The sequence below is a fragment of the Camelina sativa genome, chromosome 11, assembly GCF_030686135.1.
Source record: "Camelina sativa cultivar CO46 ecotype springtype chromosome 11, ASM3068613v1".
NCBI classification, from domain to species: Eukaryota; Viridiplantae; Streptophyta; class Magnoliopsida; order Brassicales; family Brassicaceae; genus Camelina; species Camelina sativa.
In genome coordinates, this window is record NC_141890.1 from 3,847,345 (window position 1) to 3,871,956 (window position 24,612).

General features: G+C 35.2%; 5 protein-coding genes, 1 long non-coding RNA gene and 1 other non-coding gene across 12 annotated transcripts; 1 reads left to right on the forward strand and 6 right to left on the reverse strand.

Moving 5' to 3' along the window:
- Window positions 1-2,364: 2,364 nt before the first annotated feature.
- On the reverse strand, window positions 2,365-5,610 carry LOC104721544 (putative glycosyltransferase At5g03795). Of its 2 annotated transcripts, none has more exons than XM_010439551.2 (5): window positions 5,386-5,610; window positions 4,257-4,910; window positions 4,028-4,158; window positions 3,332-3,680; window positions 2,365-3,227 (listed from the first exon to the last, which is right to left on the reverse strand). In XM_010439551.2, exons 2-5 carry the CDS (start codon window positions 4,824-4,826, stop codon window positions 2,568-2,570), a joined length of 1,710 nt encoding a protein of 569 aa, XP_010437853.2. In that variant the 5' UTR covers window positions 4,827-4,910; window positions 5,386-5,610; the 3' UTR covers window positions 2,365-2,567. The 2 variants fall into 2 exon arrangements, with proteins under 2 accessions (XP_010437853.2, XP_019087880.2); XM_019232335.2 differs by having other exon boundaries at window positions 5,430-5,572.
- Window positions 5,611-7,069: 1,459 nt separating this feature from the next.
- On the forward strand, window positions 7,070-7,731 carry LOC104721547 (uncharacterized). The gene is made up of 2 exons (XR_757039.3): window positions 7,070-7,232; window positions 7,340-7,731. It is a non-coding gene; the product is annotated as an uncharacterized LOC104721547 (long non-coding RNA).
- Window positions 7,367-8,220, reverse strand: LOC104721546 (trichohyalin-like protein). Its single transcript, XM_010439552.2, has 4 exons — window positions 8,060-8,220; window positions 7,788-7,974; window positions 7,623-7,672; window positions 7,367-7,540 (listed from the first exon to the last, which is right to left on the reverse strand). The coding sequence occupies exons 1-4, from the start codon at window positions 8,099-8,101 to the stop codon at window positions 7,457-7,459; spliced, it is 363 nt and encodes a 120-aa protein (XP_010437854.2). The 5' UTR covers window positions 8,102-8,220; the 3' UTR covers window positions 7,367-7,456.
- Window positions 8,221-10,485: 2,265 nt separating this feature from the next.
- Window positions 10,486-13,527, reverse strand: LOC104721548 (VAN3-binding protein-like). Its single transcript, XM_010439553.3, has 8 exons — window positions 13,391-13,527; window positions 13,011-13,312; window positions 12,417-12,482; window positions 11,521-11,887; window positions 11,250-11,414; window positions 11,114-11,163; window positions 10,963-11,020; window positions 10,486-10,873 (listed from the first exon to the last, which is right to left on the reverse strand). The coding sequence occupies exons 1-8, from the start codon at window positions 13,446-13,448 to the stop codon at window positions 10,656-10,658; spliced, it is 1,284 nt and encodes a 427-aa protein (XP_010437855.2). The 5' UTR covers window positions 13,449-13,527; the 3' UTR covers window positions 10,486-10,655.
- A 1,371-nt stretch (window positions 13,528-14,898) lies between these two features.
- On the reverse strand, window positions 14,899-17,857 carry LOC104721549 (tocopherol cyclase, chloroplastic). 2 transcript variants are annotated; one of them, XM_010439554.3, is made up of 10 exons: window positions 17,400-17,857; window positions 17,014-17,258; window positions 16,765-16,844; window positions 16,530-16,606; window positions 16,266-16,435; window positions 16,050-16,147; window positions 15,808-15,915; window positions 15,590-15,706; window positions 15,339-15,488; window positions 14,899-15,235 (listed from the first exon to the last, which is right to left on the reverse strand). In XM_010439554.3, the coding sequence occupies exons 1-10, from the start codon at window positions 17,636-17,638 to the stop codon at window positions 15,056-15,058; spliced, it is 1,464 nt and encodes a 487-aa protein (XP_010437856.2). In that variant the 5' UTR covers window positions 17,639-17,857; the 3' UTR covers window positions 14,899-15,055. The 2 variants fall into 2 exon arrangements, with proteins under 2 accessions (XP_010437856.2, XP_019087881.2); XM_019232336.2 differs by having other exon boundaries at window positions 16,266-16,447; window positions 17,400-17,810.
- A 519-nt stretch (window positions 17,858-18,376) lies between these two features.
- TRNAS-CGA (transfer RNA serine (anticodon CGA)) lies at window positions 18,377-18,458 on the reverse strand. Its single transcript has one exon. It is a non-coding gene; the product is annotated as a tRNA-Ser (tRNA).
- A 346-nt stretch (window positions 18,459-18,804) lies between these two features.
- On the reverse strand, window positions 18,805-24,173 carry LOC104721550 (TOM1-like protein 9). 4 transcript variants are annotated; one of them, XM_087473798.1, is made up of 11 exons: window positions 23,666-24,066; window positions 23,023-23,101; window positions 22,616-22,714; window positions 22,409-22,522; window positions 22,033-22,193; window positions 21,753-21,834; window positions 21,474-21,559; window positions 20,765-20,962; window positions 19,984-20,438; window positions 19,148-19,835; window positions 18,805-18,957 (listed from the first exon to the last, which is right to left on the reverse strand). In XM_087473798.1, exons 1-10 carry the CDS (start codon window positions 23,764-23,766, stop codon window positions 19,171-19,173), a joined length of 2,040 nt encoding a protein of 679 aa, XP_087329924.1. In that variant the 5' UTR covers window positions 23,767-24,066; the 3' UTR covers window positions 18,805-18,957; window positions 19,148-19,170. The 4 variants fall into 4 exon arrangements, with proteins under 4 accessions (XP_087329924.1, XP_087329923.1, XP_010437859.2 ...); XM_087473797.1 differs by having other exon boundaries at window positions 19,148-19,838; XM_010439557.3 differs by having other exon boundaries at window positions 18,805-19,835; window positions 23,666-24,173.
- Window positions 24,174-24,612: the final 439 nt, after the last annotated feature.

A 24,612-nucleotide genomic window follows, 5' to 3' on the forward strand; every position in this document is an offset into this window, starting at 1 on the left:
ATATATCCTAAGACAAAAATAAAACTATTGTATATCAAACTGAAATCGTCGTAACCAAGGACGGAACAACCAATTGTACATCTTTGTCCCCTATGCACAATTCGTTCATCGTCGTCCTCCAAAGACGTCCTCCACAACACAACCCGCACAATTTTTGTCTTCATAATTTTACTATTTGTCGGCGTCACCTTTTTTTTAAAAAAATGTTGTTTAGTTTTTTTTCTTCTCCACCCACAAAAAATGTTGTTCAGATATCAACAGCCCAAAATATTGAATGGAATTTATTTAATGAATGCCACGATTTAATTCCGAATTGAAAAAAATAGTACAAAGGAGAGAGAGAGAGACTGAAGAAGTCGACAAAATGTGGAAGAAGAACAAAAAAAAAAAGTCGTACGGAAAAGATAAGTCCAGCTGTCTAGCTAAGTCTACACACTGTTGGTGTTTCTCGACAGCTTTGGACCCTCTCTTTCCTTGACTACGGTTCACGCACCGCGTAACACGCGTCCAAACCGTGACCAATCAAGGCCTCACGTGATTCAATTATTACACTCCCTGCCACCATATTATAAGGTATTATATTAATTGTCACTCATAGTAAAAAGTACTAGTATATGAGTATGACTAGTCGACAAAAAAGAAGAAAATAACAAAATATCAGTAAAAATAGAAACTTAAAAAATGTGAGATGATGGATAACAAAAGATTAACGAAGGAGAGGAAAACGAATATGTCTCGTCAAACGAAGGAGACCCAAAAAAAACAAAAAATCTCCAGAAGCATGAAAAGCTATGTCTCACACTATAGAAAGGCTTGTTTTTGTTGGGGTAAAACTCATCATTATCTAAAGTAAAATTGTAAAAATTGTATATGAGTTTGTTTGTCAGATTAGTTACCATTTAGATTTATAGACAAGCCATCTAGCAACCAAGGTTAATTAATATCGTATTAGATAAAATCTATTATTAGGGATATAAATATGTCTAATAGACAAATTAGGGTAGCTACTATTTTTGAATGTAATAAACCACAGTATATATGTGGATATGAAAACTGTATTAGACAATGTAAATACGGTAGCAAGACATTTGTATTTCAAAACAGAAAAATATTATTAGATAAACATTATTTATACATTAAAATAGGGTGAGAACTGAGAACCTTTTTTTTTTTTCTCTTTGGACGAAAATAGAATGAGAACTTTATCAAACAAATATGTTCGTAAAGTTGATACCGATATTCAATAATTATTCAAAAGTAGACAACTGAATTTAAAAGTAACTATATTCTATGTTTAAACTAGATTAAATTACACATTTGTGGCCCCAGAATTTGAATAAGACCTTAAGCATGGGCTTTCACCAGCATGAGCCTGCATATACAGAATGCTAACTAAAGAAAGCCATTATTAGGACGAGCTTATTTTGAAGACTTCTCCTTTACCTTTGCGCTCGGAGAGAGATTTAGGCCCGAAATTATTTACCAAATTTAGGAACACATTTTAAGGGCCGCCTGCAGGGACTTGTTTTTACCATTACTAGAGGATTTGATGAACAAATGTTTTCATTTTTTTGTTTGTTCTCAATCTCTCATCTCTACATCCTACCTGTCTTGGTGGTGATCTTACAATTGGATGTTTTAATTAGGAAAAAAAAAACCATATTCATGTACACACATATAACTCACGTTATATATGTGGTCCTCTTTAGAAATAATTTGTGCAAGATGATGGTTACAAGCAATACCTATCTGGTCCAAAATAGGCTGCTGGCTTTAACGTAGGACACGATATACAAAAAATGAAATTCCCTTTTAGATCAAGACGAAAAAGAAATATTCCATGTAAAACATGCATGACCAATCAAATTAACTACATAAGTCATACATATATTGAAAAGTATCTCCATCATTTTATGTTTTGTCCTACAAATGTTTGTCGTCGACTATCCACAAGTCAATTATGTAAACGTTCTTTTAGGAAAGATGAATCAAAATGGAAGATCCTTCATTGCTCATATCGCTGTTTTGGGACCTAATGATTGATCCTTTTCAACCGGCAACATGAAGTTGATGATTATATGTTGGTTTGCCATTCATGTTGAAGATCTTATGAAAAGGTTCTTTCCCTGAAGTGGAGCGTGACAAATTTGATTCAGACGTGTTTGTTGTTGTGGGAACACCGAAAAAACGTGGTTGAAGTTAAAAATGTTGAAGTTTAGTCTTGATTTTTAACTCTAGACATTGTTGGAGATATTCTCAAGAAGATCAAGGCTCTCAAAGTTGTATATGTATATAAATGTAAGAGCATGTACGAGTTCTTCTAGTGTGCTCTTTGAACTGCGTGAAAGAAGTAAGAAGCGTGTCTTGATGTAAAAAAGATGTCTTAATACTGCGTTTAGGAAACCCGTTTGTGTAAGATTGCTCGAGTGGTTTATACTTTTATAGTGACATAATATAATTAGAGAAATTGGGCGTTTTGCATACCTCCCCCTTCTGCTATATATTAACGAATGAATCTCTGTTAATTACTTTGAATCTGCAGTACTCCCAAACCTACTCTGTGGTTTTCAGCTTTGAAAAACTCTGTTGTACCAAATGGAGTGAAGTATCATATGAAATATGTCAAATCTCTCAGGTTTAGAATGCCAAAGGAAATGCTTCTGCACCATCTTGACCCTTTTATGCATCTCTCTATACCTTTCCTCAGTTATGGACAGTAATATGTTCTTCAAATCAGGAATATCTTTCTCCAACACAAATACCGCAAAAGACTCCCAATTTAGGACTTCGAAGAAGGGAGGCACGAAGTTATCGGATATGATAACCGGGACACACTCATAGAACAATGCCTCCACGACCCGAGGACTATTGACTTCATGCCCTTTTGGACAGATGCAATACTTTGTGCTCTTCATGCACTCCATGTAACTCTTTTTTCCTTTAGATTTAGGTATCTCACTGAATATTTTCATGTCTGGATCTCTGTTACCTCCCCAGCTTTGTAATAGGAGAGGTCTAAGGTAACCGTGCATTCCGCCTGCAAAGAAGGCAAGTATTTGCCTCTGTGAAACAGGTTTGCCTCCGAGAGCTCTAAGCGGTCTCCTAGGAACAAGAATAGTTGTCTCAGGAAGAGCTACATCTTTACCAAACACAAAACCTTCTGAAACATCAGAATTGCATAGTGCTCTGATGCACTTGGCCATGTACTGCCTCGTCTCAGAAGGAGCCTGAAAGCATGGATTTACAAACGAAGAAGAAGTGGATTAAATGGTGTTCACCGAGATCACAAAACAGTGAGATAGTACATAAAGTAGAGAATGAGAAAGAATACCCAGTCATGACAAGCGACAAGAAAATGATCAGACCCTCCAGTTTTGTTCCAGAAATTATATTTGGAGGAAATCATATCCAAGTAGTTCTTCAAAAACTCAATGAGATTCTTATCACTGTGAGAACCAGGGACATAGAGAGTTTCTTCCAACATTTTGGAGCTGAAAGGAAGATAAAACAGGTGAGCTTTCCGGGGGTTCTTTGTGACAAATGTTTTGCTGGACTTGAGCTGTTTCATAAACCATCCTTCAGAAGCATATATTCCTTTCAGCACCGGCTTATGCAGTACAGGTCTTTTGCCTTCCCTGTAGACATATACTTTTAGGTTTTTCTCCATTAGCTCATAGCTCCTGCATTGTGAGAAAACAAAAAAGAAGAGACGTATAAATCCAGCTAGACACACAACTCATAGCCATTTGACCAAACAACATCACGTATACAAAAATCTTCACAACTGAGAATACTAAACAGGAGACCAAAGATCCAAAGAAAGACAACTGAAACACTTTAGGAATACTGTAGTTTCTCTAAACAAGTAAATTTGAAATAAGAAAGAGTGCAGGGTTGTGGTAATATATAGTCTATGTTAACTAGAAGGATTCCTTAATTAGTGATAACATTCTCAACTGGCATAGCAGAAATCAAAAATATACCTAGTAAGATACAGGAGAAAGAGTAAAGTACTATACTAACTCACCTTTTGAACATGGAAAGATTCCAATACAGAGGAGCATGCAGTAAAGGGTCGTTTTCTATCAGCGGTGGGTTCTCAATTTGAGTTCTTGCATACAACAGTTCTTGATCAACCGTGGAAGACGGTTTTACTCTCTGAAAAATACAATAAAAACATCAATGATAAACTCTAGAAAGGTGTAGTAGTGGTAGAAACAAGGAACACATGATCAGAGACTGAAGAAAAGACATACCAGGGAGACATGAGAAGTGTGGCTTTGATGCAACAAATCCATCATCTCAGTGATAGAAACCACTCCAGAATTTGATACTTTCATAAAACATTTAACATCTGAGGAAAGATTATCAACTAAAGGATCGGACTTGCTCTCCAAAATCTCAACTTTCCTAGTATTCTCATACGCAACGTCAGCATCTTCAACTATCTTCTCGTTTGAGCTGCTGCTCCTAGTTCCTGGAAGCAAATCATCAAGAGTTTCTTTATCTTGAGCATCATCCTCTTCCAAACTCTCATGGGATTGATTAGTGTCATTCTTATCAGAGCCAAGAAGTACATGGTCTTCTTCTGAACTGGTTGTTTCCCCTTGAGCGGATCTTGAAGAACTAGTAGAATACGTTAAGTCAGAAGCACTGGATGGTCTGATGAGGTGTTCTTCTGTGCTTCTATTAATTGATGATGAAACGAGAAACTTATCTTGAGAAGAAGGTAGAGAGAAGATAGCACCATTGTAAAAACGAATGTTGACAAATTGGAAGATTGTGATAAAAACGAAAACTAGACCACCAAATCTTAACAATTTCATTGCCTTCTTCCAGCCAGCCAGAGATTCTTGTGTAGGCACAAAAATTCAACATGTACACTCCATGAAGAAGACAGAAATCACAATCTGCAAGGATACATAGAACACACACGAATTGGATGTTACAACTGAACATATAAATTACTGTAATTGGATCTTACATCATCAATACAAAAGTAATAGTATTTACTTAGTATATTCATTACTAAGGTGAATATTTTGAACAAGGAAAAAATTGTGTTATGCTAGAACGAATCTATTCACTCGTTTGGTCGGAGAAATTGGAAGAAGCTAACAGAGCTGAATCGAAGCAAATCAAATTAGAAGAAAAAAAGAAGAAAGAATAAAACTCAATTCCTGCTGTTACTAGTAAAAGAAAAATTCAATTCCGAAACATGAAAAGAGAGTAACACATAGATAAACTTGTAAGGATACAACAAACAACAAGGCTGCTGAACTATAGAAGATTATTAGTCTTGACAAGCAATTTATATCTTACAACTGAAATCAAATTATTGGACTAGAGTGGAAATATATATATAGATATATATATATATGTTACCGATAATTGTAACATGAACGGGATAAGAGGAGGATTAAACTAACTGGAGCTGGCTCAATCGTTTGTTTCCCCCAAATCTTGCCGGAAGAAAGAAACTCTGAGAGAGAGAAAGAGAGAGAGAGAGAGGGAATTTTTTTTATTACTATTTCTTTTTATATTTTCCCCTTTTAAAAAAATGGCAAAAGTCAGAAAAGCACAGCTGTAAATCCATAAAGTGAGAAAGACGGAAACAATTAACGTAAGCCTCATCAATTAATAAAAAGATTGTGTCATTATTGAATAGTATAATACTACCATTATTATACTTTTTTTGTACCTACATATATATAAGTAAATAGCATAACACATTTTATTTCAATATTTCTATGTTAATAATATATCGTATTTACTCTTTTTTTTTTTTTTCCTTTTTCTTTAACAACCACTAGATTAACTTCCAGGTCGAAACATAATGATAAAAAAGAAAATAAGATAAGTGTGGGGGTGGGGAGAGGCAAATATCTTGTGACTCTCATTAGTCATTTGGTAGGTTCAAGTCTTCCTAAGTGAATGTTAACAGATTAATTAACAGGAAAAGCTTCACAAAATACCAATATTTATTCTTTTTGGATTTGTCATGGACCTCATGGTTGTTGACATACTTGTGACTAGAGTTAGAACAAGATAAAAAGGCAATGGTATGTTTGAAAATTGTATTGCTTCTTCTTGCCTAGACTACATTCATGACCTTTTTTAAAAAAAAAAGTTTTGAATTTTGATAATGTGTATATGACATAATAATGCGTTAGAAGATAGTAATTCTTACCGAAACAACAAAAAAAAATTAGAAGAGGACACTTGCTTTCAAATATCAACCAATAAGGGATTTTCTTTGTAAGAAAAGACTTTACTCATAAACATAATAAAAAAAAGATTAGGGGTAGAAAATCAAAATAAAATAGAAAATTTAAAGTTCATTCTCATCTTACGTAAATACATAAATACACACTTTACCTAATGTTTGTGTGGGCATTGAACTAATTAAAGACTCCTCTAATTAACATATCATTTTTTGTATAATCTAGATGTACCGTTATAGATAAAAATGTTGATAACATAATATTGGTTATTTATGATAATGTTGATTATCAACCAAGCCTTGCATTTAATCTCTACTTTTTGTTGTTATTATCATTAAATTTTTATTATGGAAAATAACTTTCATTACTTTCAAAAAAAAAGATATATCTAGATTCAGTTAAAGAATCAAAATTGACATATGTATAGATAAATAATAATACTTAATCTAGTTGAATAGTATAATACTACCATTATTATACTTTTTTGTACCTACATATATATAAGTAAATAGCATAACACATTTTATTTCAATATTTCTATGTTAATAATATATCATATTTACTCTATTTTTTTTTTTTAACAACGGCTAGATTAACCCGCATGTTTGAAACATAATTGAAGTTTTAACTCCAAATTTGAGTAGTATCGCGTAATTAATAGATAGAAAAATAAGAGATTATAACCATATGGTTTTTAAACAAATACAAAACGCAGCGTTTCATTGAACGTTAAATCGTTTTAGGAGTGTTGTTTGTTAACGTTTCTGCAAAACGGAGGGTTAAATTTGTAAACGGAATTTAGTTGGGGGGGTCTAAATCGTAAAAAAAAAAAAAGGAATAGTTGAGGGTTTTTGTAATAAAACTTTTGTCTAATTCGTTCGACGATACCAAAAAGGGAAGACTCAGATTTTTCGATAGAATCAAATCATCAAGGAGTAATAACCCTTAGAACGAGCCCGAGAAGAAGAAGAAGAAGAAGAAGAAGAAGAAGAGATGGGAGGCAAGGAGGTAATGAATAGACACTAAACAAATTATCTTTCTCTTTTATTACTTGATTTTGATTTTGATTTTGATTTTTTTTTTTCCTTTGTCGATTGCAAAACTTGTCCTTTCAGGGTGCGATTGGGCGATGCTTCATCAAGTTTGCAAATAGGATCCATCCACCATCAAGCTAGCTAGTTAAGAAGTTTACAAGAGACACAACAAGCCATAGAGATAAATTACAAATACTGCTAAACTGGGTTGGAGATTTGCATCTTCTTAGCAATCAACGCTTCCTTCTTCTTCTCCAGCTCCTGCCGCTTGGCAGACAATTCCTGAAACCATGAGTTGGAAGATGCATTAAGCTCATATAAAACCCAAAGCAAACCTCAAATCTTGTTTCTATATTTAATTTACCTCTCTCTCGGAAACATACTTTTCTGGATTGTATGGGGAGTTATATGTAGCTGGGAAGAAAGAAAGAAGAAGAAAGTATATAATTAATTAGTGGGTTCTTCTTGTTGAATCTCAAAAATGAATCAATAAAATAGATATCATCCTCCGCACAACACACATACATACCTGCTGTGTATCCAAAGTAGAAAATTCCTGTTTTGAAAACAATAGACTCGATGGCGTCTGGAATTCGTCTTGCCACTATTCCAACGAATGCCTCACTAAGCTCCCTCGAGGTTTTGAGTTCACGAACTGTATTGTTGTTGTTGTTGTTAGACGAGGAGGAGGAGTACTGTTGCCCTTTCCGACAATACTGTCCGAAAGAGAAGAAAAAAAAAACTCAGATCTAACCATTTGGAAAACAACAATAGGTCAATCAATCCGTTCGGTATACCTACCTTGGCAAACATGGTGGATCCACCCCGCATCTTCATCATCATCTATCTCTCTGTAAATTTAGGTTTCTTCTTCTCTGAGTTTTGTTGTTCTTCTTCTTCTTTCTTCTTTCTTCTTTCTTCCGACACGAACAAATTTAGGGTTTCTTGAGTTTTGTTTTGTTGTTCTTGTCATTCAAGCCCATCTCCTTATACAGGGCCCGGCCCAATTAACGTTTCCCCGTCCATCACGTCAAAGCCTATATTTTAATCTATTTCTTTTATTTTACATTTTTCTCTTTTTAATTATATGTGTTTTACGAGTTATTTAAATAAATTGGTTAAAGGAAATTTTATGAAAAAAAAAAAAAAAAATGGTTAAAGATTTCATAGTCTACACTTAAATTGAGTCTTAAAAGCAGAGAAGAAAATGGTTGTCTTGATGAAAATTTTGGGCTACTCCTTTCCTATGTTTGTCCAGTTCCTCTTTTTTCACCTATTCACTGTTCACCTTAATTTTCTTCATTACAAATGACATCAAGCCTAAAGATTCCTTTTTATGCTATAGGTTTCAATTGACTATTAATTATTCAAAAATAAGGTTTGATCAAGAAAGACATGGTCTATTCATGTAATTAAATATTCAAAATAAGATTTCATAGCCTACACTTTTTGAGTTTTAAAACAATTGTTTGTAACTGTTTTTTCTTTGGTCAAGTAGGGAAGGAAATGGCGTCTTGATGAAAATTTTATTTTTGGTTTTATATTGAAACAACAATGTTTATCAACTTTGTTTACCCATTGATCTCAAGGAGACCATACTACCATACACCTCACTCATCGACCAAGTCTCGATTACACCAAAAACCTTATATGATTCGATACAGTTCCTCTAATTAACATCCCATTTTTGTATAATCTAGATGTGCCATTGTAGTTAACATAATGTTGATAGCTATTTATGATAATGTTGATTATCAACCAAGCTTTGCATCTTAATCTCTACTTTTCGCTGTTATTATCATTAAATTTTTATTTTGGAAAATGGCTTTCATTACTTTCGAAAAGAATATATATTTAGATTCAATTTTCTAAATGATATTTTTGCACCAGATTTGGTATTTAATGTTGTCTAATGTTAAAGAATCAAATTTGACATATATAAAGATAAATAAGAATCACAATCTGACCCGACTAATACGGACCACACCAGCCTCACCACATGGTAGGTTTAGACCGTGAAATTTATAACTCCATTATTGATTAAATTTGACTCACATTGCTATAAACCTAACATGTGGTAAGACTGGATGGTCCATATTAATCGTATCATAGAGATGGAGAATCATTTATACATGATCTTAAAGATATTCATTTGGATCTGTCAGCCGGATGCATTTATCATTGCAACATAATGTAATAAATAAATCATAGTTTTTTTTTTTTTTGACAAACATAAATCATAGTTATCATCATATTTTTTTTTACGTATTTTAGAGTTTTAAAAATAAAAAATGTTAAGATTACAAATATGACGTAAATACGTACTAATCAGATTTTATATTATGTCATTTGACTTAGTCATTTAATTTTTAGAGATTTTTGTGATGATGCGAGACAAAGTGAGCCGATATTAAGGAACTTCATCTTTATCCTTTTTGCCTCCCACTCATATTTATGCATATCTAACAATAAGCCGAACCTATATGATTACTAATCCATTATGATCGTGGTTTCTACCTAGGAACATTGAGTGGGGAAACAAAAAAAAAATGTGAATAAAATCCAATTGAGGAAAATGAAAAGTAAGAGATGGAGAAAGGACACAAATATGCTCTTGGTAAGTTGATATTACAAATTCATGCATTGTTCGCTCGCTGATTGTGTTTCTATATATTCTCTGGCCTAAACCGGCTCTTTGGATTTTTTTTTGCTTATTTCCCATTTGGTTCTTTTCACTTAAATCAGAAAGTAGATTTGTTTGCTAAATTATGGGAGTAAGCACATAAATGTTGTAGGATGAAGAGCATTTATAAATTCAAAGTTATATGACTATGCATGAAATGACCTAAGCGCTTAAAAGAGATGGCAGATGTACGAAGGAAAATATATCATCAGGAAATTTAGAAAATTCAATTGAGCTCAATTGAACCACTTTTTTTGATACCCAACCATCAATTCGAATGAGATATGTACCTTTTTGTTAATTTTTATTTCAAACATATTTATATGTCAGATTTGCTAACACATCTAAACTCTTTCAATATATTAATTTTTGGTTCGTTCTTGAGTAAAGTTCCGTTTTAGGATGAAGAGTATAAACATTATATTATATAGTTGGGTAAATTACATGTGATGATACCATGTCAAATTTTATAACCTTTCAACTAAATATTTGAGTAGTTTTACTGGTCTATACTTTTTTATATGTTATTTAAGATCCCATGCTATTAATTTGAGCATTCTTAACATGTAACTTGATACATAAGAAAATATAACTATCGGAATATCACACCAAACACAAACATACTTTCCTCAACACACGTGAAACGAGAAGTTCAATCTTCATCACATTATGTTCAAACATGCATGAAAGAATAATAGAGTTTTGATCCGAGCCCTAATGTTTCCAGTGAACACTAGAACCGATTTCAAGTGAGTTAAGCAGCTGTTGAATCCCTTCTATCCACATTTGCTTCTCTCTTTTGTTACCACATTCGAATTCAATCACCCTTTCGACGGTCTTCACACCAAAGTAGGCTCGCCGCTCTACCATTTTTTCTACTCGTCCTCTATAAGCCCATTCTGGTATGTCTCGGCACACTCCACTGACAACGCCTGCAGCAAAGAAAAAACGTCAAACAAATATTATTGGTTTACAAAAAGGTAAGACGATCAAATTAGTAGGAATGCTTATATTAACTAACATTTCTTCGTCTTTGTGAAAGTTCCACCCACATGTTTGCTCTTCATTTTAAGAACCACCTATTTCAAAAGTAAGAGCATATATATGAGGAACATCAAATTAATCAAATTCTGAATGGAAGTTGTGTCCCAAAAAAAAAAAAAGGAACTTACTTGCCAATTTGAATTGATGTTAAAAGATACTTGCTTCCAATGAAGATCCCCTGTCACCAAGTATTCATCCATACTTTTAACTATATTAATTAGTTTCATCACATGATCAAAGTAGTTTTCTTGGATTACAAGTTACCTTTGCGGGTGCGTTTCAAAAGCTCTTCTCCTCTAGAAACGAAAGTCATCACTCCAAATACATTTCTCTCTTCCAATTCTACAGTCTCCTTTGTTGCATATAGCATTGCTTTGTTCTCGTCATTCCTTTCCATTCTTGACCTTAGAATTGCAGCTCCTCGTAACGCTAAAATCTCTCAACAAACCTCAAAATCAGCTGAAATATGCATTCCAAAACCAAACCGTAAAATAGTTTCAAAAACCAAACAAGTGTTAATTTAAATACTATGTACCTGTTGCTGCACTTGCCGTTAAAGCCATAACATCTCCGTTAGTCCTAGCGTTGGTCGCAGAGCTAACGGCTGCTGCGATCTGGTTATAACCGGCCCCTATCTCTCCCGCCATCTCGATGCAATGCGAAGCGATGAGAGCGGCTGCAGACGCGACGGCAACCGCAACGGTTGTTGATTCAACCGCATGCTCTGCGGATGCAACAGCGTTGGATGCAGCGGTTGCGGCTACAACCGCAGCTACTCCTGCGACAGAGACTGCGGCGTGGATCTCAGCGTTGCGAGTTCGGGTTTCTTGTTTTTTCTTCTCCTTCTGATCCTTCAATCTTCTTCCCATTGTTTTCCCTCTTATCATGCTCTTATAAAGATGCTGCATCATGCATATGAGGTAAGAAATTGATTTCATAAATATGTACGTGTCTAGTTTCAACTTGATTTTTTTTTTGTTTGTTTTTTCGGTGAAATTTAGAAATCCAATGAGGTAAGAAATTGGATTCTAAAATGTTTACTAACCATTTTAACTATTTATATATTTGCTAATATGTTTAATTTTCATAATATTTCGTCTACAGTAATAATCTCATGGCAATAATAGTTGGATTTAAATTATTTCGAAATAAAGAAAGTAACCAAATCAGATCCTCCGCTCTTGCATATATATACTCACTAGTCACTACGTTACCTTTTTTAAAGGTAAAGACAATGGATTTTAACAATTGCATGAATTAATCATGACAATTATAATGCTTTTCTCTTTTCTCTCGGTTAATTTTTTTTTTTTTTAATCTAACCAAAAAGTTCCAAAACCAGCCAGCTTTTTCTCCTTCTTTACGTCGACTAAAGATATGATTGATTTGAGAAAAAGATAAACCGGACAAACCCGATTTAATAGATCATACCTTCATTTCTTTGCCGGTTCTTGGAGTTATTGGAGGACTGGTCTTGTTTCCTTTTTGTGGCAGCAGCTGAAAAATTGATTCACAAGTGTAAGTTTTTTGACTTTTTCTTGTCAACATTTAAAGTGAAGTGTAAATTAAATATTTAAGTAACGAAACAGTAACTAACTAGAGTTATGCTTTTGGTAAAAATCGATTTAATTCTTTACTAACACAACAACAACAACAACTACAAAGTCAATAACCAAAAAAAAGATAGACAAACTTCACATAAAAAGTGTTCATGCGCAAAGTTTAGTTACTTTTTAACCAAAAACAAACAATAAACTTGTGCGATCGTGTGATAAAACAAAAAAACAAAAATCGGGAAAATGTAATAGAAAAAATTATAATATTTATAAAGTAATTAGCAATTTGTTGAATTGCTATTAGATAATACTAGAAAAAAAAATCTACATAAATTATTAAATATATTTTAAAGAATTGTATACTAAAGTTGCATGCAGTAGATTTTTTCGTAACTAAGAACAATAAAAAATAATGTTCCCAAACCAGACCAGCTGACCGGTTTAGAAAATAGGAAGAGAGGTGACTTACAAAGTCACGAGAAGAAGCCATGGAAGTAGAATCTTCTTCATCTTCTCTGTCTTCTTTGTTGGTGTTAACAATCGTAGAGAGAAGAAAAGAGTTAGTGTCGGCGGCCGAATTGTTGAAGAAAGCTTTTGTGAGTTCGACGGCGGAAATGCTCCATGATCTCCCTAGAAACTCCATCGTCTCCGTCGGTGTTTCCGGTGGTAACGCCGTCTTCACTTCACGGGTCATCATCGTTGCTGGACCTTCTTCATCTATGTTTTCTAGTTTTTTCCATGAATTATCTCTTCCCGTATGGCACATCATCACTAACAAAAATCACACACATCGACTATTTATTTTGACCGAGTAACGTAATTAATTAAGGTGAAAAAAAAAGAACTTACATTGATCTAAAGAAGTAGTGGGATTTTGTGTGAAGAGGGTTTTGTGCAAACTTGTCATTGTTGATAGAGATTTGACTGGAGAAGAATCACTATGTGACTTTGGCTATATATGAAAAAAGTTGAATAGTGATTCCCTCTTTTTCTTAATTTATTTTTTCTTACATTTATACGGAAAGTAAATTACTTTTGTTTTTAATAACTAATACATAAAGAAACATTATAAAATACAGTTTGGTCAAGTTTTGTCCTTTAATAAAGGTTTATTGTATATTTACCCTATATAATATATAGACTTTTTATTTAAGCCAAAATGCTAAAAAGAAAGAAAAAAAGTATTTCTTTGCTTACATACGTGAGAATTCATGATCCATATAGAACTTGCTCGTATAAAATCATCAACTCTATTCTATCAAGATCATTCACAAGTCCGAAAAACATATATAACTCCAGAGTCCAGGCTCATATTCTCATTTCACACGTCAATGAAAGAAAATAAAAAGAAAATAGAGATCGAAGCTCACAAGTCACAAGTAGACAAAAGATAATAACTTAACTCTTTACTTTGCTTTCTTTCGACTGCCTCAAAATGGGTGTCGCGGGTCTAAAATAAATAAAACAAAATGATGGGTTTGCCATTTGTGTTCTTATTAGTTAAAAAGATTACCAAAATAAATTTATATCTTGGTAACGAGATATGTTTATACCAGATATATTCAGCTAGCGTAACGGAAAGAAGGATTTATTTGATGAGCGAAAGGAATAAAAACTAAGTTTGTGGAGCCAGAGAGAGTGCATTTGTGATGATGCTAGACAAAGTGAGCCGATATTAAGGAACTTCATCTTTCTCCTTTTTGCCTCCCACTCATATTTATGCATATCTAACAATAAGCCGAACCTATATGATTACTAATCCATTATGATCGTGGTTTCTACCTAGGAACACTGAGTGGGGGAAACAAAAAAAATAAATGTGAATAAAATCCTACTGAGGAAAATGAAAAATAAGAGATGGAGAAAGGACATAAATATGCTCTTGATATATATTACAAATTCATGCATTGTTCGCTCGCTGATTGTGTTTCTATAAATTTCTCTGGCTTAAATGGCTCTTTGGATTTTTTGTTTATTTCCCATTTGGTTCTTTTCACTTTAATCAGGAAGTAGATTTGTTTGCTAAAGTATGGGAGTAAGCACATAAATGTTGTAGGATGACGAACATTTATAAATATAAAGTTTTAGAAGCTAAAAAGAAAAAAAGAAGAAAAAAGAATAAAAACACATGTTATATGACTATGCATGAAATGACATAAGCGCTTAAAAGAGATGGATTTAAGGGAAAGATTTCATCAGCAAATTTAGAAAATTCAATTGAGCTAAACTTAACCACTTTTTTTGAGGTTTTTTTTAATCCAGTCTAAAACCTATAGAGTTTATATATATACCCAACTATCAATTCGATTCCCGGTCAGCTCTATTCCAATCCTGAGTTATGTTATTATACCCAAAGCTTTATTGAACTAGACTTTACATTGACCGTATAATTTACTACAAGGTCCGAACGAACTAATTCATACAGATTAGTGACGCTAGCAATGCCAATAACATATAACTCAGGCTTAATTACATGGCTCTCTCTATCAACAAACAAAACACTCATATCAATGTTTACAGACCAGGTGGCTTGACGAAAGGGACTAAACCAAAGGCGGTTTCAAGATCCAATGGGACCTGCAGAGCTCGTTTGAGTAGCTCGGGGGTGTTGCTCGTATCTCCTTTCCACGTACCAAACCATGGTCCTCCTCCTATCTCCACCGCTGCCATTGAGCTCTTTGTCTCAAGTATCACCTACATCATTATTGACCATAACCAACGTTTATAATCTTGTTTAACTGCCTTGGGTCTAGCTAATACTTTAACTACAGGGATTTCTTCGCATTTGCATGCATACCTTGCCTTTACTTCCATCATATAGCCGTTCCCATATCTGCAACTTCAATTCACCGTAACAACTATCTCTGCAAGCCGTAGCTAGCCCAACTTCTGTGGTAGGAGCACGCAGAGGTGTACCCGCTTCATTTGTTCTTGCCTCTAGTTCCACCTGCCACAAGACATTCATCGAGTGTCGGAATCTAGGCATAAGGTATATGATGATGTCAAAACTGAAACTGAATGACTCTGAGAAAAAAAAAACAAATTTACCATATGGGTTTCGTTCTCAGCAGTTATATACCAATAACCCCAGGGAGACATTTCCCATCTAACAACACCATTCCACGGAACAAACTCGTAAAATTTTCCATCATAGTGTACACAAACCTGCACATTTACAAGGTCCCAGAGATTCTGTAAGCTATTTGCCTTCTAACATTGTTGATTCATTCACTTTCATTGCTTAAGCCGATCTTATTAGTGTATACCAGTGCAGCATTTTCATATGTCTCAGTCAATCCAGGCAGCTGCCTCAACCCGCCACCTGCAGTCAAAGCAACTTCTCCACTTGCTCCTTCAAAGACATTACATTGGACCTGTAAAGAGAGATTGACAAATAAAGCTATCGAACAGGGTTCAAGTGTAGTACATGTGGGTGTGTATACACAGGTCCAACTAGATGCCTAAAGTCTGCAACAAGACAATGTAGCAGAAGTATGAAATGTTTTACCCAAAACCATTTTCTTGGGAAGCCTCCACCCCAATTCTTCTCTGAGTAAGAAGGTGCATCCCGGAACTCAAACCTTTCACCGCCCCATTCTATCCACCCTGCAAAATCAAGAGATCAAACATAAGAACAAAAATAGCAGTTTCTGCTGTTTATTTTCTGTTAGTAACTTAACCGGCCTTTTTCTACTAACTTAAGAAAATCAAGCAAAGCTCACACCTGTGGAAAGGCCTCCTGCTATGCAAATCTGCCAATGAGGCTCAAATACAGGAAAAGCTGCAAGCCAGCCTGCAGTAGACTTCTGTTTGGGTCCAACATCACCCCAACCGTACACAGGACGAGTACTATACTCCCAACGAGCAGATGTCACAGTTTCCGTATAGTCAGTCCTACCAAAACAACTAAGTTAAATTACAAAACGTTTACAATAACACTATATAATACACAGTGAAAACTTGCAGTGGAAAGAAGCAGAGTAATTACCGGCCATCATCGCAAATGTGACCTTGATGCCAAAATGGGGTAGCTTGGAATCCTTGTGACACTCTTGTGTTGAATTCCTACAATTTAACGCTATGCTTTATTTATATTTTAACATTCAAGTGAATCATAAGAGTGAGATTCCCTACAAGTAGAAGTAGAACACTAACAATGCCTAGGCTTATTCCAAATCACTGAGAGGGAGGAGGGAGAAGAATCGATATGTTTAGTATCTTACCTCTGGTGGAACCTCCTTGTTTGGAGGCGTTGCGCCTGGGACAGCACTAAAAGTATTCCCCAAAACTAGCTCATGTCGATCTATTCATGAGTAAAAAAATGTTTAGGTGAGGAACTTTCAAAGTCATGTAAACAAACACTAAAGGTGAGGAACTTTCAAAGTCATGTAAACAAACACTAATGTTTGATTTATCATTGTCATGAAACAGAAATCTTAGAAAGGACCAAGAAGAAAGAAGAAGAAGTATACCTCCCCAGAAGTTGTGAGAGTCTTGAGTGTATTGACAAAGATATTTATCATAGGCGCCAAGAATCTGGGCTCCAACACCAGTGAATCTAGGTCCATGTAGAGCTACTTCCAATGGTGACAATCTCTGACGGAATGCAGGATTCTCCACAGAGTACATAAAGCAAAAACTCTCCTTCTTCTCTGGGATTGAAACCCTAAAATACCATCCCTCGAAGAACTTCCTAGCTGTTCCATCGAAATGGTATCTGTAATTTTCCAACAACAACAACATTGTTTGTATTATTAACAAAGCTCTATAATTTCAGTTTTCAACACCAAAACCCAATAATAAAAATCAAATCTTTTTTTAATGGAAGAAAAAAAAGTCCCAATTTTTTTCAATTTACCCACTGTGAGGAGTCCGGAGCTCGCGATTGGGAGGCGTAGGGACGTAAACAGGTTTCACAGAGATCTTGTCGACCGTGTCAGATGGAGGAGTTTCACTGGAGATCGAAGCTGAAATGGACCGGGGAAATAGTTTTTTAGCCGGAACGAGGGAGCGAGTGATGGGAGATACAGGACGACGAGAGAGCTCAAAGAAAGAGAAATTAGGGTTCATCGAAACAACCAAGCTCCGTATCTCCATTTTAATTGAAGACCGGATTAACAATGACAAAGAAGAAATATGCAAAAGAATGTGAAATTGTGTGTTCGGTCATTAACTAATACTGCAGAGTGAGGTGCAGAGAGGAAGAAGAAGAAGAAGAAGAAGAGAACGTGTGGCGGTAAGTACTTACGTGGCAAACACAAAACGTAACGTTTTTTTTTTTTCACCTCCACATATTTATTTATTTATAACAAAACTTTTTTTGTATTTCAATTTCCTCCTAGTGATACAATTATTTTGGCTAATGTTTAGGTATTCAAAATACACACAAAACGCTTTAGTTGTTTGTATCTGGTAAAGAAAAATTTGACATTTGATTTATAGATATTGAAGCCACTAATTCAATCAGTATTATTTTTTTAGTTTTATTATACTTTTATAGATATAGTTATAAATTTTAGTTTTATTATACTTTTATAGATATAGTTATAAATTTTAGTTTTATTATACTTAATTTCTTACACTAATTGATCCATCGTTAACCATATTTGTACATACATGTAACATGTGGTCATTTAAAAAAAAAAAACAGTAGTGAATCTCAACAATTTTAATTATAGATTCCGGGAAAGAATTATAAACAGTAGTGAATTCCAAATTTTTTAATTGATTATGTATAGACTGGCACACAAACAACATATATAAGAAATAATAAACTACTATGTATACAGAATAGAATATGTATTATTACCGTAAATTGTCATAAAATAAAATTTTCGTCAACAGCAGGATTCGAACCTGCGCGGGCAAAGCCCAATTGATTTCGAGTCAATCTCCTTAACCACTCGGACATATTGACGATTTGGTAATTGAGCTATTATTTTATTTAAATATCTCGCTATGACTTATTACCTAGAGACATAGGATACACACCTACTCATACAAGCTAGGCTAAAAGTGCGTTTTGATTTTTAATTCTAGACTCAGATTTATGTTTGTTTGTTGTTGAACTTTAAAAACAAAACGGTACTTGCTACTTTTTATGTAATTGACAACATCCACTGATTAGGACGTCATCGCGAGTGAAGTGAGATTATACAGTGCAAGCATAGTTAGACATTTTCATGTCTCCATAGATAAAGACATGAGAGTTGTATTCAGATACAAAGAACATAACATCCTTTAGTAAATTTAAGAACCCTGCATGACTCTTCAACTGATATCAAACTTTATTGCCAATGGAAAACAAATAAAAAAGGGTCTGAAAACACAAATGACATTAAAAGGTCCTAAAATAGAATCCCGAGACAAACCCAAATCGATGAGTTGACAACAAAAGATTTTCCAGTTTTCTTTCTCTACAAGAAATATACAAATCCATTACGGTCATAATCAACGGTAATTATAAGGAAGAAGATATCATATATATATATATATATATATCTATGCGTCTCCCACAAGGGTAAAATCAATGATGATGATAGCTCAAATAAGAGAAGAAAGAGAGTTAGCTGTGTAAATAAAATAGAGGATAGAGGAGATGAGTACTTAGAAATGACGGAGTATTTTTTTCACATGGTACCAGCTCTTCCGGAAGTCGGTTTTGTAGGCTTGAATTTGGAGATGTCAACGAGATCCCCAAATAGCTTGTCCTCTGGTTTATTCTTAGGTTTCATAGGAGGCAGATAAGATGTGGTAGATGTCGATGATGGTACCTGATGCGAAGTCTGGTCTCTGATGGACAAACCATACATTTGCTGGTCCAGATATGGGCTGCTTCCTTGTTGCTGTTGATTATAGCCATACCCGTATCCTCCCATTTGGTTTCCATTCGCTTGTTGCTGTTGTTGTTGTTGATGTTGCTGTTGGGCATAGAATTGAGCCATCATCATCTGCTGCTGCTGCTGTTGTGGTGGATAGCCTTGTCCTTGAGCCTGAATGGGTTGGTTTGGCATGTACATACCGCCTTGTGGCATTTGAGCATACGGACTGTTGTTGTTAACAGGTTGGCCAGCTTGAGGCATTTGAGCATATGGACTGTTGTTGTTTACTGGTTGGCCGGTTTGGGGCATCTGAGGATATGAATTGTTGTTGTTAACCGGTTGAGCATGTGTGAAGGAAGCCTGTGCCGGATGCATTTGAGAAGAAAACGGACTCCCTGACTCCGCAGTGGGACTAAAGTCTTGGTGCTGAGCTTCCCATGGCGGTGGTGGAAATGCCATACTGTCTTGGGCATCTTCTTCACATTACATAATCACCACAAAAATAACAAATAAGGATTATTATGTATGAGACGCACTCAATCCAAAAGAGTGAAACGCTTTCACGTTGTTCAACATATGTCTTAAAAGTTAAAATTTGTACTTTAAACTCAGATATATTACCGTAAGAGGGCTGGTGTGGCTGTTGAAACTGCTGGGGTTGAGCAGGCTGATTGCTCCACGGAGAAGAGGCTCCTTGCCCGTATGATGGCTGCTCAAATTGTTGATAACCCATTTGAGGAGAAAATCCATTGGATTGTTGTAATCCAGCTTCTCCAGCTTGGCTATTTGGTTGCTGGTGCGGTTGAGGATTCAAAGGACTACTCTGGGGAGCTGGATTGCCAGTTGGTGCAGTTGCAGGACTTGGATTATTAGTATTGTCTGAGAACATATCAATAAGGGCAAGTGCATTTTGATCTGATGCAACAGGACTTGCTGGTTGAGGTGGTCCAACAGGAACAAGGGCGAGATCATCGCCACTGAGGAGATCTATTTTAGAATTGGCTGGACCATTAGTTACAGGTGGTGCAGGGAGGGCCAACTGATTTAAAACCCCGTTACCAGAGCTTGATGTAGCCCTGTAAAAATGTTGGACATAGTACAAATCAATAGCTATGTAATAAGACATAAGAACTTTTACCAGGTCACTTGGTCCAAAACCCCAGTTCTTACTTGGTAAGATAAGAGACAAATCAACACCGTTTATATGAAAATGATTATACTGTTACTCTGAAATTCATAAGTAACTTTTCGTTTTCACATCTAGATTGTAATAGTTTTGATGTGTAAGCCATATATCAGGCTCAAGCTTGCAGCTAAGATTGGTAACCCATATCCAAAAATAGGTGATTTGATTTTATCCAACATTCTTGGATGCATAACTATCAAGTTTGGTCTAACGTACCCGTTTGCCTGACTACTGCTGTCACCAGTATCAATAAGTGGACCATCAACATCTACTAGAGATTTTCCAGTCTCGGACTTGGGCTTCTCAATTTGAGCAGAAGTGCCAGGTAATCCAGAAGCGATTGCTTCATAACTGGTTAAGACACGCTGCAAGTCATCATTCAAAGCGAGACCTTGACATAACAAACCCTCGTCCCTGAAAAAGAAAATTGCATGGTAAATAAGCTTAATATCAATTCTCATCAAATGGATTAAGTACGAGTCTGCGATAATTCTTAATGAAGTTATCTCCCCACTCTCTTACATAAGAAACCATAACCCACACAAAACGTGAGTACTACACCAATGGCCCAATCTCGCTTTCAATCTAATACATACAGCTTAACCAGCTAGAATCCATGGTTAATCCACAGTTGCTTCTATTACTTAGGACACCTGGAGTCTGTGAGCCTCTAAAAACACATTATCTGTGCCTCTTCAGAAAGTAATTGAATTACCATAGAAGTTTACGTACATAAAATTGCCTGGTGTAATATACGCATGCATAAAAACCAATCATTCGCAGCTTAATCCAGTAGTTATTTGTATGCATATTACAAAATGAGAATATAAAAAGAGATCTTATCGCACTCCAAGCATTATAACTTATATGAGATATGAAGAGAGATAACTAAATAGAATCAGAGAGGAAATTAAAGAGCTCTTACGAAGTTGAGTTGACTAGGTGTACCACTCTTTGTTTGTACGTACGACACTGCTCCACCAAATCAACCATCACCTCCTGTTTGAGATCCTGAATAAATCCAAAAAATGAGCGGAATTATCATCCTGAGATACGTACAAAACAAAATAATTAAATCCCACAATTGCAATGCCCAAGAAGAATTCAGAAAATGTTCCTCTTATTTTAGTATATTTTGCATATAGGATATAGTCAACACTTGCAAACAGATAGTTAAAAACACTTTGCAACTAAATCGTGGTACCTCCTTGTTTCCAGGCTCTAATGCACTCAGCATTTCTGCAAGCACATCCATGATACCTTTTGCATTTTGAATCTCCGACAAACTGAAAATGAATTTGACATGCAACAGAATAAAATTTTGAGAAACAATACTGAGCAACAAAGGCATACATATACGTCCTAAATAAAACAAGCATATAGACGCAAAGTCAACAAAGGCATACATACATGTCTAAAATTCTATGATTTTGTTAAAAATTTATTTAACTTAAAACAACGGAGTTGCAACAGAAGATATCTACCTTAAAGTCGGGAATTCTGGCTCTGCTGAAGGTTCAGGCACATCATTACCAGGTCCAGCATTACGAAGATTTGGAGGGTAAGACGTCAACGGTTGTGTTTGTGGAGGTGTGAACACAGGGGCAGATCTCTCTGATCTCTGAGGGAAAACAGCCCCAGCGCGCTGAAAAGGACATGAGTAAGCACTGGTGGTTAAGGCAAGAGTAGTGGAAGATTTCTAACAGAACTCACAAGAAGATCAAAGAAGAATATAGTATGACACATATTTAAATTTCAGCATGAGACATTTGGACATCCAGAGTCAGAAACAATACTCTACTGGAGGAAAAAATCGAAACCCAGAAAAACTATATCAAACGACAGTTTATTTAGACGTACCAACAATTCCTGGTATCCTGCATAGTATTGTGGATATCTTGCCCTAGGGCCACCAAAGGCCTCTTGCCATGTATCGATAAGGACCAGAATCTTCTCTTTGACATGAAAGTCCGGCTATATGCATCAGAAAAATTTGGATCAGAGAGAGGGAGAAAGAAAGATAAGAGTTAATTATTCCCAACAAGACCAATTTGGAAGGACCCTTACCTTCTTCTTAACTATCCGGACCATTTCATGAATAACACCTTTCTCAGCCACATGCATATGAACCATGTCACCACAGTTCTTCACTATTGTCTCAAGCAGCTAGAACAATATATGCATGATGAGTAAATATAATATAATTGCAAGTCAATCGAGAAAGATGAGATTACGTGAAAATAATGAATCAGCATATCATTCTTGTTAGGAAACTTTGTGAGACATAATATCCTCATCTTGTACATTAGTATCATGAAAAAGTAATCTCTGCTCATGTCAACCTCAACTGATAAAGAGAGGACTGACAAAAGCATTTTGAATTTGAAACTAGATGCGTAACTAAACGTTCAAGCTATCAATGAAGTAACCACAAAGGAATAGAAAAAAAAGGAGACAGTAATCTGGGAGCTCACAGTTAAGGCAAGAAGTTGAGCTTTCGGATTCCTGCTCCCAATCCGTTTTTTAATGCCTTTCACAACATCTTTTGCTTGCCTGCGGAACAGTAACCAGTTTCAAATATCAGGTAGTATAAAAACTGGAATCTGATTCTTCCAATCAAAAAGCATGTAAAGGAAATAACATCCCAGCATTAAGAACAAAGCCCTAACAAAGATGACTACATGTTGTTTCTATGAGCTACTGCAACTCTAGTCAGCTGCTAACCCAAAACCGTGTCGACTTTAAGATTCATCAATTGAACCCGACAAACAAGCACATCAACAAAAAGACACTTGACCCCTAATAAAACCTATCTCTTTCTCTAGAACCTAAACCAAAATTGGGCAAACAGTAGGCCAACAAAAGTAATCCAATTGCTCCAATGAAACATGGAACTATCAATAACTATGGTATCTCTACTTCTCCAGCAAAGACAAAGGGAAAAACAGAAAAAAAATACGAAATTTGATATCTATCTTAGTATGTGTAAACTCTCTTAACTGAACCCACAAATTCAAATCGATTTTTCAATAGCGACTAATCGAGAACTTAAAAAAAAGGGAGGAGATAAAGGAAAAAATCAAAATCAAAATCGGAAGGGAGTAGAGGGAAACATACGCTGGATCGCTATTGAGCATATCACAGATCTCAAGGTTCATAGCCCAATCAGGCCCGATCAGCATCTCGCTCGTCGCTCTCTCCACCATAGCGTTAACCATCTTCGCTTTTGACCCAAACAAATTAAAAAAAAAAACTTGTAGATGGGAAGAAAGAGAAAAGAGACGAATATTCAAAATCTCAGGCGGCGAAAGAAGCAGCCGGCTGTAAAGATCACGCAAAAAGAGATTACTCCGGCGAAGAATCTCTCCCCCCTCAGGAATTCACGCCCACCCTTCTCTCTCTCTCTTCTCTCGAAGTAAATTGTTTTTTTTTTCCCTTTTTCTCTTTTTCTTTTTCCTCTATTATTAATTTTCCCGGAATGTTTTTATTATTATTATTATTATTATTTTCTGTTATTCAGATGATCATCAGATCATTTAATTAATATATATTTTCACGAAATTAGCAAACAACCAAAAAAAACGGAAAAACAAATTAGTCGAATATATCTTTTCCAGAAGGTCCACTGGAAGATCGCCACGTGTGCATCTCTGTGTTTCGATGCTTTTCATCGGACCGTTGATTTAACCCACCAATAAATCCGACGGTTATCTTATCAGTTATATATATTCTTTTGGTTTTTGGGAGTTAAATATAGTAATGTGATCCAAATCAAATTAATTTATTTTTTGACCGCCAAATCTAATTAATTAATTGAGTTAGATTTTGACAAGAAGATGAAATAGTATACTATGTTTGCTACTAAAATACTAAAAAGTTATGAAACCGTTAATTAAGTCCACATCTTGCAAAATTCATTATCAATTTACCTTTTTTTGTGGTGAGTGGTGTGATACATACCTAAACCAACTTTGCCACACATCATCTATATTACTCTATTGAGTTTTCAATTTTTTTATCACCTTTTCTATGTTGGATGTATTCATCCACTTGCATAATTTATG